At 51.4% G+C, this 12,440-nt stretch overlaps 5 protein-coding genes; 1 reads left to right on the forward strand and 4 right to left on the reverse strand.

Annotated features, from left to right (window-relative positions):
• Window positions 1-577: 577 nt before the first annotated feature.
• RCC_10659 (uncharacterized protein) lies at window positions 578-1,333 on the forward strand (the record flags this gene model as incomplete). Its single annotated transcript, XM_023775885.1, has 1 exon — window positions 578-1,333. The coding sequence occupies one exon, from the start codon at window positions 578-580 to the stop codon at window positions 1,331-1,333; it is 756 nt and encodes a 251-aa protein (XP_023631653.1).
• Window positions 1,334-1,706: 373 nt separating this feature from the next.
• RCC_10660 (related to DFG5 protein) lies at window positions 1,707-3,239 on the reverse strand (the record flags this gene model as incomplete). XM_023775886.1 has 4 exons in its annotated part: window positions 1,707-1,717; window positions 1,851-2,195; window positions 2,250-2,278; window positions 2,332-3,239. 4 exons carry the CDS (start codon window positions 3,237-3,239, stop codon window positions 1,707-1,709), a joined length of 1,293 nt encoding a protein of 430 aa, XP_023631654.1.
• A 2,288-nt stretch (window positions 3,240-5,527) lies between these two features.
• RCC_10661 (related to alpha-glucuronidase precursor) lies at window positions 5,528-6,691 on the reverse strand (the record flags this gene model as incomplete). XM_023775887.1 has 3 exons in its annotated part: window positions 5,528-5,948; window positions 6,047-6,597; window positions 6,659-6,691. The coding sequence occupies 3 exons, from the start codon at window positions 6,689-6,691 to the stop codon at window positions 5,528-5,530; spliced, it is 1,005 nt and encodes a 334-aa protein (XP_023631655.1).
• Window positions 6,692-6,908: 217 nt separating this feature from the next.
• Window positions 6,909-7,670, reverse strand: RCC_10662 (uncharacterized protein; the record flags this gene model as incomplete). XM_023775888.1 has 3 exons in its annotated part: window positions 6,909-7,061; window positions 7,114-7,248; window positions 7,521-7,670. 3 exons carry the CDS (start codon window positions 7,668-7,670, stop codon window positions 6,909-6,911), a joined length of 438 nt encoding a protein of 145 aa, XP_023631656.1.
• Window positions 7,671-8,611: 941 nt separating this feature from the next.
• Window positions 8,612-9,838, reverse strand: RCC_10663 (related to Probable pectin lyase B; the record flags this gene model as incomplete). XM_023775889.1 has 2 exons in its annotated part: window positions 8,612-9,316; window positions 9,368-9,838. 2 exons carry the CDS (start codon window positions 9,836-9,838, stop codon window positions 8,612-8,614), a joined length of 1,176 nt encoding a protein of 391 aa, XP_023631657.1.
• Between the last annotated feature and the right edge of the window lie 2,602 nt (window positions 9,839-12,440).

The following is a 12,440-nucleotide window of genomic DNA, read 5'->3' on the forward strand; positions in this document are numbered from 1 at the left end:
TCAAGATGGTCAAGTTGGTTGAGATGGTCTGCCGCAAATCGATTCGGACAGGCTTCTGATTCCTGAAGGTCTCCGACTCACTTCTTCCAGCCACGACCACAGATGTCGTGTTGCATCCAAGGGAGAGGACTGCAGAGGAAAGGAGTTGGCTGGAGGGGGAGCATGAGGATCATCTCCGCACCACTCACTCTACGCCCATCGTTCCTGACAATGCGCACCTACCGTATTTTTAGCCCGCGCTTCAATGTTCCACCTCGACCTTTCCTTCTTCCTTGCAGCTCGGCTTATCTTATCTTCGTGACACCGCTGACGACATGGCCGGGAAAGTCGTCGACGAGGCTGGAGAGCACCGATGGACGGTTGGTATCAAAGGCAAGACAAACCCAACGACTTCCATCTCCCTTGTCCATCCAATTCTGCCCCCTCAAGTTACACCTTCACAAACAACATTCCACCCAGTCACGCAGCAACCAAAAAAGTCATCCACAGCAGCAAACATAAGCATAAGCACAACTCCCACCCTTCCATTCTCCCTCTACCCATCTTCATCACCGTCCCACTCACATCTCACCCAAAAATGAAGCTCAAAAATCTGCTGGTGGCAACCGCCTTGGCCAGCCTCGCCAACGCTCAGACACCCGCCATCGCAATCATCACAGTCGAAGCCTCACACGGCGGCGCAGGCAACGGACTTACAAACACGACCCTCTCCATACCACTCTCCACACAATACACCAACCCCGCTCTGAACACAGTCTCAACCCTCTATCTCATCGRCAGCAGTGGAGATGTGGATTTCCCCAGCATAACCTGCTATCCCTACCGCAATGGAAATCTTACCGGCATGGGAGGCCTTCCCTTCACGARTGAAACACCGAGCAGATTGTCGACAAATACCGTGCGGGTGGGCTCGATTATGTGTAATTCGACGGATTTGACAGCTGGGAACGTTGCAAGCGTGACCAGTACTTTGAGTGCGACTACGACGGAACTCACGAGAGGTGGCGCAAGCGATGTTCCGAATCTCAATTCTTTGACGCTGATGACCAGCGTCACGACTTCGTCTTCAGGAAGCAGTGGAATGGCAACTACTGTGCCTTCATCAACCGGAGGTGCTACGCCGGAGACTATGACTAGTGTGACGCTCGTCACGCAATCGGACAATGGACCTGTGACTTCCACTTTGACTTCCGCTGTGGGAGGCCCGTCTTCGAGTTCGCCAGCGGATATGAGTGATGGGGTTGTTGTAGCCGGTGCTGCGGGAGAGAGATGGGGAGTAGAGGCATGGGGAGTGGCGGCGGTTGTAGCGGGAGTCGTGCTAGGTGCCATTTAGATGAGCTAGTAAGTGGCTTCTATGACTGAACGAGTGTTAATCAACGACAACTATTAATGAAAATGAAATGCTTCCAACGTGCAGATGATGAAATTGCATTGAGAATGGCATTTGTAAGGTGTTCCCAAAGTCTGTGTTGATTGGGATTGCCTCGATCCCTTCTAGTCTCTCATCTACTGAGTACATACAGCTTCTGGATAGACTCTCTCATCTTCCATGCCATTCGCCACATCAACATACTGAAATACTCCTCGCAAAACCATGCCGCTGATGCGCAAAGAGAAACCCCAAATCTGTCGTCATCTCAAGATCCCAAAGCCCCTCCCAGACAACGCCATCGCCATGCAAACAAGCAACCCAGCCACGCACAACTTTAGCGACCCTCTATTATTCAAAACATTAGCACTCATACCATCAGAAGACGACAAAGCAGAACCACCAGAACCAGTGGAAGGACCAGTCCCGGAAGCAGAAGGAGCAGAAATGTCTTTCGGGGGAGTAGTCAGTGGGAACTCACTCCTCATAGGAACGACCTGGATTACCACATTGGCCTGTGTTTTTGGAATACTTCTCGTCGCAGATCCACTTAGTAAGAGGAGACTTTGTACAGTTTCCAAAGCGGAGAGTTGTTGTCCCACCCCGGGGACTCCGTCATAGTTTCCTGTATACCATTTTTGACCGCAGGTTTGGCTGCTGGTGGTGTTGTTGTTGCCACCTCCTGTGCATGAAGCTGCAATGGCTAGGGCGGAGGCGCTGAGATATTTGGTTACGGCGTTGGTGAGTGAGGGTTGGAGGATGGCGCTTTTGGACATCCAGCGGGAGAGGTAGCCTTTGAAGGACGTTTGGTCGATGTTGCAGGTATCTGTGAATGGTTAGCATCTCATTGTTTTGTCGCATATGGTGGTGGAGGATTTACCTGAGGGCTCGCAGGCTGGCTCGTACATACTGAATGATTGTTAGCGGGTTGACGCAATTACCCACGTACAAGCATCACTTACATGCTCGTGGCATTCGGATATGGAGAGAAGAAGGTGTTCAAGATCGATGTCAGCAGACCGTCAGTACGTGACTGCCAGATGGGGAGATTGGTTAAGTTAGCCATCGTCGCGCTGGCATGTAGCAGAATTGCAGGATTGTAGCTCCACTGGATGTGATTGATCTCAGTACAATTGATCAAATCGTCAGTGCCATCGTAGACTTGATAATTTGATCCAATCAAGCCAGTGCTGTTCATCCAGTCCCACGTCTTCCCCGCCCAGTCGACATAAGTCTGATTTCCAGTGATCCTTGCAAGCCGAGCAGCAATCTGCAGAAAAGCACCATTGCTGACTGAGTTGCGATAATTGTAGCCTTTGTTTGACTCAAACACTTGCCATTTAAGGCCGCCGCCACATTTCGCGGTGTCCCAACGTGGGACTTGAGTGTTGAAAACGGCCACTGCGAGGTCGAGCCAGATATCCTCGCCCTGACCTTCTGGTGGTGGGAAGGAATACTCGTATGCGGAGAGAGCGGAAAACGCCCAGAATGCTTGATCATCATTGCCGAGAGAACCGAAGTAGGCCGGTGGCATGAAGTTGAAGTCAGGCCCGACTTGCGCCATGATGGCCTGCTGAATGACTGCGTTGTAGGAGCTGTCATCGGTGTACGCCCAATGATCCACCATACCTCCCCACATTGCTCCGGCTAGCCACCAATACCACGGCTCGAGTGGAAGCGTGCCGATCGATGTGGCTGGCGTACTGGACTCGTTGTTGTGATAGTAGGACTGTACTCCAAAGGCGAGGTTGGTGGATGCATCTCTAACGGATGCCGTGTCGTTGACGACGAGTTTGAATGCAGAGGCGAACTTTGAGGTCGTTGCAAATGCCAGTAAAGTGGCCAGCGCGGCACCGAAAGGAAGCTTCATGGTGGCGAGCAGTGTGTTGGTGGATGTTGCGGGTCAAGTGTCTGACTTTGACAACAGCAAACGGGTGGTGGTCCAAGTTGAAGTGAAGATTGAACAATAATGGCACTTTCTTCCTGCGTCAMTTGGCCAGATCGAATAGGGAAAGTTTGCTATTGTCACGCAAACACGGTTGGAAAACGTGACCAGCCACGACTCCGCCGACTGACAAAACAGAAGCGCCCTTGGTATGACAATGGAGGGTGATGGTTTTCTCCTCGCAGTAATACCACAGCTCTTCGCATCGATGTGGTCAACAGGCTAAGGAGCAGCCATGGTCATGGCCCAGTGACGCATAGAGGGTTTGTAGGCAAGACCAACTTCTGAGGCCTGATCGCTGGTCAAAGGTCCTTCTCTCTTCGCCACTGATGGTTTGCAGTCCAATCTGTTGATGAAGGTGACAAGTCGCCTTGAATTTGAGCATACAGGAAGCTGCCTTGTAGGAATTCAAGAAGCCAACATGACATGAAATGACCAACATCCATGATGCATGCCTGCGAGCACGTTTCGGTGGGCATGCCCGTGCAGCCAATCAGCCCATTCACATGCTATCCCAGAGCTATGGWGACGACGGCGGCTCACCGCTTAAGCTCTTCGACCTGCAGGGTAGGCGGGGTCTGTACGTCTTTCAACTCGTTTCACATGCCAACACGCTGTGCCGAAGCGATGACTTTCTGGGGATGTGCCTGAGAAGTGATCGTCGTACCAAGATCTGAAAGGGAGATGATGTGTCGCCAGCTGCACGGCGCCTGGAGCTGCTTGGGGCATTCGATTGGGAATTATTCTGTCCCACCAGGCGCCGTTGTAGCGTGTCATCTATTCAGCGCTTGCTACAGAATACCTGCCGCAGACATGGCGGTTACTTGCAGGATTACACTCGTCTCGCTGTAAGGAGGCAGAGAATTCGAAGCTGCCAGCCGACTCACTCATGGCTTCGTCCGGTGGCCTCGAAGCGGGCACACTACCGCAAGCCTCCATCCAGTTGCCGTTGAAGTGAGTGAGGATGGCGAGACATTGACAAGCGTGAAGCGGGAGGGATGAGAGTGAAGTCCACCATGTCGGTGCAATTTCCCGAGTCTGCACGGACTCCACGTGGTCATCGCTTCCACTATTCCATCCATCAAGTTACAGTAGTCACTTCCGACATCACCTACAAAGGTACCAAGACTATCGTCGTCATCTTGAGGGCCGCAGATTGTCGAGAAACTCATCCCGTTCTTCCAACCATGTTCATCTTAAAGCGATGGCATCCTTTGGCCGCCATGAGCCAGTCCGTCCGTGTAGAAGAGGAATCAGCACGCCGACTCTCTGCGGCTATGCAGCATTACAATCGCCTCTACAACCTGCCAGTATATGGTCATGCGTATCTGAATTGACCCAGATGCAGTTCACGAGACGATGGATACCACGCTCTACGTCAAGCGTTTCCACGGGATGGTCGACTACTGCACAAGAATTATAACCAGAGACAGTGAGGTGGCATAGATGGGAACGCACGTCTATTGGAGCGCGTGAAGACTGAGTTCTTGCATACCATCTTCCCATCAGGACACTGTCCGATCTGCGAAATCATTTCCAGATGAAAGCAATTGTCTCAACCTTTGGACCCCGCGTGTGCCTGTACTATCCGTGTCGACATCAACGCCTTGGTGTACGAGCGGCAAATATGGCACGGATAAGTTAGCCCTCATTCATTCTGATCTGCTGCCGCAGGACCTGACGGAGTCTGATCCGAGCTGGCCTAGCTGACTTCGCAAGAGTCGGATGCCATGCAGACAAGATCGCGCCCTGCAGATACAGTCATGTAAGTGACCTGTACGACAGTTTTCGTGCCTGGCACTTTCGAGAGGACTTCTTGCATGATAGTGATATGGCAGATGGCTTGTTAGTGGTGAGGGCCTCAGGAGCGTGGTCTGGCAATAATCTGTTGCCATTTGACGTTGCAATCGTGGCGGCGCAGTTCAGATCAGCAGCGACAGTTGCAGACATAAAACCATTGCAGTACACTGTGACATGGCCCCGGGATGCGCTGGAAATACCTGTCACTAAGTTTTGTATCAGCAGGGATCATTCAGTACACCGTGATGGTGTACAGCCAATTAACGATAGAATCTCTCCAGACAAGCGCATGGCCGGTTTGGAAATCTAGTCGGAAGAGTTGCGATGTGTATCTTTCGGTATCGATTAGACTTTGCAGTTGTTGCCATTTAGTTAAGAAGGCTTGTGTAGTTTGCGCGCCATCGTAATGGGCGTCATATATATGCTGGAGTATGGTTTTTTCCGGATTGGAGGAGATGTGAGTAGGGGACGTGGTGGAACCATAGTAATAGTTCCTCGGGAGTCGTGGCGAGGTTTTCGAAAGTTGCTGCTACTTCTGATGGATACTGTGCAGCGTAGCCTGATCCGTTGTTGAAGGTGCGGTCGATTCCAATGCCGGTCTTGTCTGCTCGTGTGAAGAGGCCGAGGGTGTTTCCGTCGTCGGCTCGCTGTGGGTTTGGGCCAAAATGTGACTCTTCTGTCAGAGTGATTAGTCCTAGATTTCCGCTGTAGTTCTCGTATGCTTGCCATGATATCAGTGAGATCTCTGAGATGGTATCTGTGATGTGTTGGTCTAGGCCGAAGGTGAGCCTGGTCCACTCGTTTAGGATATCTTCGGAGCTTAAAGTAGGGTTCCTACAAGTACATTACAGTTAGAAGGATCATTCTCAAGGACACAATCATGCTCCCGCTTGAAAGCGGACACTGAGAGTGTTATGAAATTTTGGACGTACCAGGCCAACTTCCCAAAGGCATACATATTGCTCATGGCCATATGACTGCCCAGCCAAGTCATGTTGGTCCCAACATTCGTAACGCCAACGAAACCATTCAGCGTATTATTAAACACTTTACCAGTGTACACGTCCATAGTGGTGGTTACCCTCCCATCAATTCTCAGATCAAAATCCAACACCGTCCTCCATAAAGGAGGGAGATAAACCAAATGACAGTCCTGTCCAAGATACTCAGGCGAGACTTGGAATTCAATCGCCATGTTCTCCTGGCGGAGGTTTGCAAACAAAGGCGATACCGGCTCGCGAACTTGAAAGTCGAGTGGTCCATATTTGATCTGGATAATGACATTGTCGTCGAATTCGCCATCCAGAGGCTTGAATCGATTGACTGCTGCTGTTGCCCGGTCGGCTTTCCAGTCTCTTTCATCAACGGGACCATATACAAAGGCTCTGAACATGACAGCACCGTTGTACTTTTGTATAGACTTCGCGAAGAGGTTGGCACCATCGGATAGAGTGCGTCCGTAGTCATTCGGTCCAGGTTGTCCCTGAAAGTAGGAAAATCATCRGCTTCTCATACATGACGGTTGCATGGTCAGAATGGCATACCTCCGAATTGGCCTTGACGAGATAACCAGCCATATCAGGAATCCTCCGATAGATATCGTCCGCGACATCCTGCCACCAGGCAATCACCCCTTTATCCAAAGGGTCGAATGTTCCCAAGGTTGGTCGTCCGGGCACAGACTTCGTAGGACTGCTAAAATATAATGAGATTGCCAACTTCACTCCATATGGTCTAAAGACGTCCGCTATCCGAGCCAATCCATCGAGATTATCTGGACTGATAGTTCTTGCATCAGCATTGACGTTGTTCACCACGATGGTGTTGATGCGAGCGAATGGAAGCCATGAGTCGGGCGAATTGAGCGGCTCGGGTTAGATTTTGTACGACARCACCGTCTGCGAAAAAGATGCTACGGCCTGCGTAGCCTCTTTCAATGCTGCCGTCCTGGGACTGGTCAATTGCTGTGACGCGGAGAGTGCTTGGGGGACAAACGTACCATGTTGTCCCATTGATTTGCCCAGCGAAGCTCAACAGCAGGGTTGGTAACATACTTTTGTTCTGACAAGTCGCCTTGTGCTAGCATCGATATGTACTCAAAGGCGCCATACAGAACGCCGCGCTCATTGTCAGCCTACGAGCGCCTTGTTAGCAATCGCGTCGTAGTCTAATGTACATTCATAAGGTGCAGTAATCAAGATGCCAGGTGTTCAGCAATGATACGATCTTGGAAGTCCTTTATAACAATCTTTCCAAGCGTCYCGATACGATAGCAAAATTACAAGCGGCTAGAAATCACCCCATGAGCACAGCGGTCCTCCAAACAAGGATACAATCCATTTAGGGATATAAGGCGTAAAAGAAATCGCGACCAAAGCAGCAAACATAAAAACCGAGGAAACTCACCAGAATCTTCGTAAACCCACCACTCATATCAACCCAAAACCCATCCCCCCCAAAGCCCCCCAACATCAACATCTCCATAAACTCTCCTATACTCCTCAACAGTCCCCACAACAACCACAGAGCCATTCGGGAAAGCAGACAAATCTCCATCCTCGTAGAAAATATGGCAAGACCAGCCAAAGACACCCTGAAGAGCCATCTGTAATTCTTGGCCGGCAGTGAAGACAGGACTAGCCTCTGAGCGATTCAGCACAGAGATCACGTCTGGTAGAAAGTCGTGATATTGCTGTGCGCTTGGGAGACGAGCATATCGTAGCCATGCTTTATTGCCGTCTTCTGCTGCTACCCGCTCGGCAAAGATGGCAGCTGCTGCAGCGTAAAGGAGGAGTAGATGCATCTCTTTAGGTCTCGTTCATCTGGTTAGGGTTATTCATTCCTTGTGGATGTAGAAAAGTCGTCACGGCTAGTGCCTCATCAATATGGTCTTGAAGGGTGAGGTTTGCCGGTGGACGCGTCTGGGAGCGATGACGATTGACCCATCCATCTACTGATCAGCGCTCTGCACTTGTCTCGTGAACTTGAGAGAAATGATAGCGACGAAGGGAGGAAGGCAGAACTTTCCGTGTGCTTGTGCTTGTGCTTCATATCCCTCGGACACTTTTCTACAATTTGTCCTTACGGCTCAGGGTTGACCCATACTCCAGAAAGCGAAGAGAGATTGGAGGTGGTGCGTGTGTGAAAAGTGAAAGCACCAGTCATGCATGTGTGGTTCAATCCCGGCAAGCATGACTCGCATCGACCGTGGCCTTGTTCTCCTCCATCTCCATCAACACTCTCACTCTGACCTTGGTTGACCATCATATCATCACTGCAGACAAAGAGCCTGACCTCGTCGACATCAGCATTCATGAGTCTTTTAGGCACGGTAGAAGTCGAAATTTTGATGCAGTATATATCATCTGAGGTGACTATCAACGAAGCTGGCTTGCATCTGGCGATCTGTTTATCAAAAACACTATGATCTCAGGACAGTACAACRAGTCCTTGAACTTTAGACATCCTGCATCTGAATATGTGCTCTGGCGGAGTTCTCATACCCGGAAGAATCTAGACGATACTGCTCTCCTTGTCGCATTCCTCGACGACGAGACTTTTCCAACTCCAGCGCTAGAAGGTACTCCACTCGCATCAGCGTCCGCATCAGCAATCTTGAGCCCCTTCATCTTGCTCAAGACACTGGAGTCCGAACCGCTGACCGCGGCTCCAGAGTTTACAAAGGAGTTTGCGGCGCAGCTTCTACCCAACCCACTGGAACACGAACTCGAAACACTAGAAGGAGCAAAGGTGGAAGCAGTGTAATCAGCCGTGCAAGCCTGAACGTTGTCGAAAGTCGACCCCTCGAGCAGAACATATGCATTCTCGCCCTCAAAGGCATGGCCAGAGTTCTCGTCCCAGTAGTTGTTGACCATGTGGATGAGGGTGCCCTTGTCAACCTTGGGCGATCGTCCAGAGGTGTGGTGGATGTAGTTACCCTTGAAGGTGATCTGGTCATTGGTGCCTGTGAAATAGAGGGCCCAATAGTGGTGCCCATCGCAGGAAGCACTCCAGCTGGTCTCGCCGTTGATTTCGCAATTCGAGATGGTGACGGCAGTGTTTGTTTCATAGCCTGCTACAATGTGCATTCTACCAATGAGAGATGTGGTTACATGGTCGATCCAGACGTTTGAGCATCCATTGAGGGTGATGGCATCGCCACCCCACACATACTCTGGGTTGAGCTCTGTGATCGCTACGTTCTGCCAAAAGTCAGTGTGTGTTGCAGTAAGATATGGAGAGGTCGAGCATACCTGAATGATAACGTTGCTGACGCCTCCACTCAAGCTGAGCCCCTTCCCCTTGATGACACCAGCGGATCCCTCACCGATCAACGTCTTATCGCTGCCTACATTGATAGGCGTGCTGGCAGCCTTGTCGTATGTAACGCTCACGGATCCCGCGCCACTTTGGTAGTTCGCGCACCAGTTATCCTTGTTAATGGCAAGCTGACAACCTGATCCAGTACCCCACGGTGCGCACCCGTTTTCCGTGGTACTACCTTCGGTGCCGGTGAAATCAAAAGTCTTGGTTAAAACGATTGTCAAAGCCTCGTTGGACTCCAAGTATGAAACAAGTTCGTCTGTGGTAGAAGGCGTGACAGTTGAGCCGCCAGCACCGCCTGTGGTGCCCGAAGCGAATCCCTCAGGGCTGCCGGAAACTGCGGCTGAAAGAATTGGAGCGACCAGCGCCAGAAAAAAGAGAGCGGAAGCAGAGTACTGCATGTTTTGAGAATTTGAAAGGAATGAAATTTGTGGTAAGGACAGCGATCAAGCATATTCTACGTACATACTTATATTGCAGTTCCTGCAGCCCCTTCGGCAGTAGCAGTGGATCCCCTTCCTTTACGCATTGATGTTGTTGTACAAAGCGGCCAGGTGCAGTCCATGAAATAGGTGCCATTAACATGAGACACTGGTTTGGATTTCGTGTCTTTGACATTGTAGATTTGACACCTGTGTCGCGGATGGAGTAGTCCAGAGCCGGAGCCGGACATGGGGCATTGCATATCAAGGACATCGAACTGATTGGGTCCAAAGGGGTGGTGATTCACGACTCGTTTCGCTGTGTTCGTAGCATTGCCTCCGTGCTTCTTCTATCGTGTACAGTGCGTGCACGAGTAGCGGCTTCGCGTAGCGGTTTCGCGTAGAATGGACCCACAGGCGAACACAGGAGACTTCGATTATTGCCGAGAAGATGTCTATATTGAAGATTCTTCCATGCTTGGTCGTTCCTCGGCTGGTGGAATGTCCCATCGCATGCGTTTTGATGGAATGGCGCTCATCAACCAGCATTCCCGATGCTGAAAGTAAGTAGGTGAGGTCGCCGGATCCTGCCCCTGCAGAAGCTGATGGCTCATTTCTAGTTTCATGCCCTGTCAAGATTCCGGAGCTCCGTCCTGTGGTCCATGTTCCGGAGTTTTTGGCGACTGTGTTCTTGCATCCTAGCGAAATGCTATACCACTCCCGTGAAGATTCGCAGGAAGTCACCGCTTGGACCGATGATTTGCGGCAGTTCGAGCTGGCCAACCTTGACTGTAATGATGCTGGTACAAGAAGATTGACGCTGGATCATATTGGATCGCTTTTTGTCTTCCTTGGTCTGATATTACCGCCATGTCCACGATTTCTGAAATTTTCAGAGCTCAGAGAGGGACGGCGGCGACAGTCACAACACTCGAGCAAGAGAACGGGAGCAGCAATGCAGCAGATCGAAGTTCGGACTCATCTTGAGCATAACGTCTCGATAAAATTTGTTCCAAGCTTTGCGATACATTGCCTGCAGCTTGGTACTTTCGCGGCCCACGTCCGAAGAGGTGGTGCAGGATAGTTAGTAGTGCCAGCATTGCGTCAACAACGACCACCACCACCAAAGAGGCAACCGAAGCAGCCGAACGCAGCTGCGTGCCTCAAATGTGGCTGGCGTGGGGTTTCCTCACTATTGTGGAGGAAAAGTCGGAGATGCATCTAGACGTTCTGGGGTGTTGGTCGGGTACGTCGATGTGACGCTGTCTTCTCGTCCACCTGACACGACCATGAACTTGGGGCCAGCATTGGGCATCATCAAACCTCGTCTCCTTACGAAGTACATGGCCTTGCAAGTCCCGAGCAGTCAAAATGCTCCCGTGGTCGGGGGTGCCTCATGCTTGCAGCCGAGCGACGTGGGCGTGAACGAGTCAAGGGCACAGCGAGGCAAAGGCTATTGGCGATTCTCCATTCGGGTTTGGCCTCTGGATAATTCGTCGTCTCCCCTCCACATTCCTGTCCTCATGACGATACCAACGACGCAGTCTCGCATTGGCGAGTGCAGCGAGATAGGACTCACTGAGGGACGTCAGCTTACAACGGTTGACACCACGAAAACACCGATGATGGGACCAATTTCGTTGGATCAACGGTATGTATGCTCGGTCGGCCGCAGCAATGACCTACAACGTGATCCCGAATTGCATGATGTGCAATGCAAGTCAGCGCAGCCACATCGACTGCCCATTCGAGGGAACTTCGGGGCGAAGACGCTAATGTACGCAAGCCGTTAACAATTAATTACAAGGCCGAAGCCGAGGAGTGCTCCCACCCCTGCCATCACGTTGTGTAGACTTCTCCCGCAGCAACCTTTTCTTGAAAGCTTACTGTAAACTGGCCCCCTTGATCGTGGATCCGTACGATCGCATGGAGAACCTGCAGATGCGCGTCAGCCGCAACTCGAGACTCGCCTTGGTAGGATCCGTCATTCGAAAGGTGGATATACACGTAGCACACGACGGCACGAGTCACACAAAGCATGTTAGAGTGCGCCCATCTCAAATCGATTGCTTGGGGTGGGTGTTGTGGCGCTTGAGGGATAATCCTTTGACCATTTACGTACTGTTGAAAAAAAAAAAGGCGAAAAGGCTGGGTAAACGCTGATTGGCAGTCTTTTTGCTGAATTGCGAACAAAGCATCGATGGCGCACGATTGTCTTTGAGATCGACCACTCAGAGCTGGGGTCGGGAACTCGGCTCACTCCCTCTGGGATGGAGACGGTTGGCCGTTCCGACGAGTGGCATCCGTGATGGATCACGGCGCCGAAAAACCAACCAGCTGGGGTTGGTCGGCCGTAACTAGCGAACCATGGGAGGCCCAGGCTAAAGCAGCGAGAACCGCCGCTCTGGCCGAGCATCGAGGGATTCCCTCCTTCTCAGTGGCTTCCACTCTTTGGTTCTCCCGGATGCAGCTGCCACCCACTCTCGAGCCACTCTATCATGCGCATGCTTGAGCATTCCAGGGCTACGACTCCTGGCCGGCGCGGGTCGCTGCAGTAGCACCTCATCTACCAAAGTCAAGA

Source organism: Ramularia collo-cygni, assembly GCF_900074925.1.
Source record: "Ramularia collo-cygni strain URUG2 genome assembly, contig: RCC_scaffold23, whole genome shotgun sequence".
NCBI classification, from domain to species: Eukaryota; Fungi; Ascomycota; class Dothideomycetes; order Mycosphaerellales; family Mycosphaerellaceae; genus Ramularia; species Ramularia collo-cygni.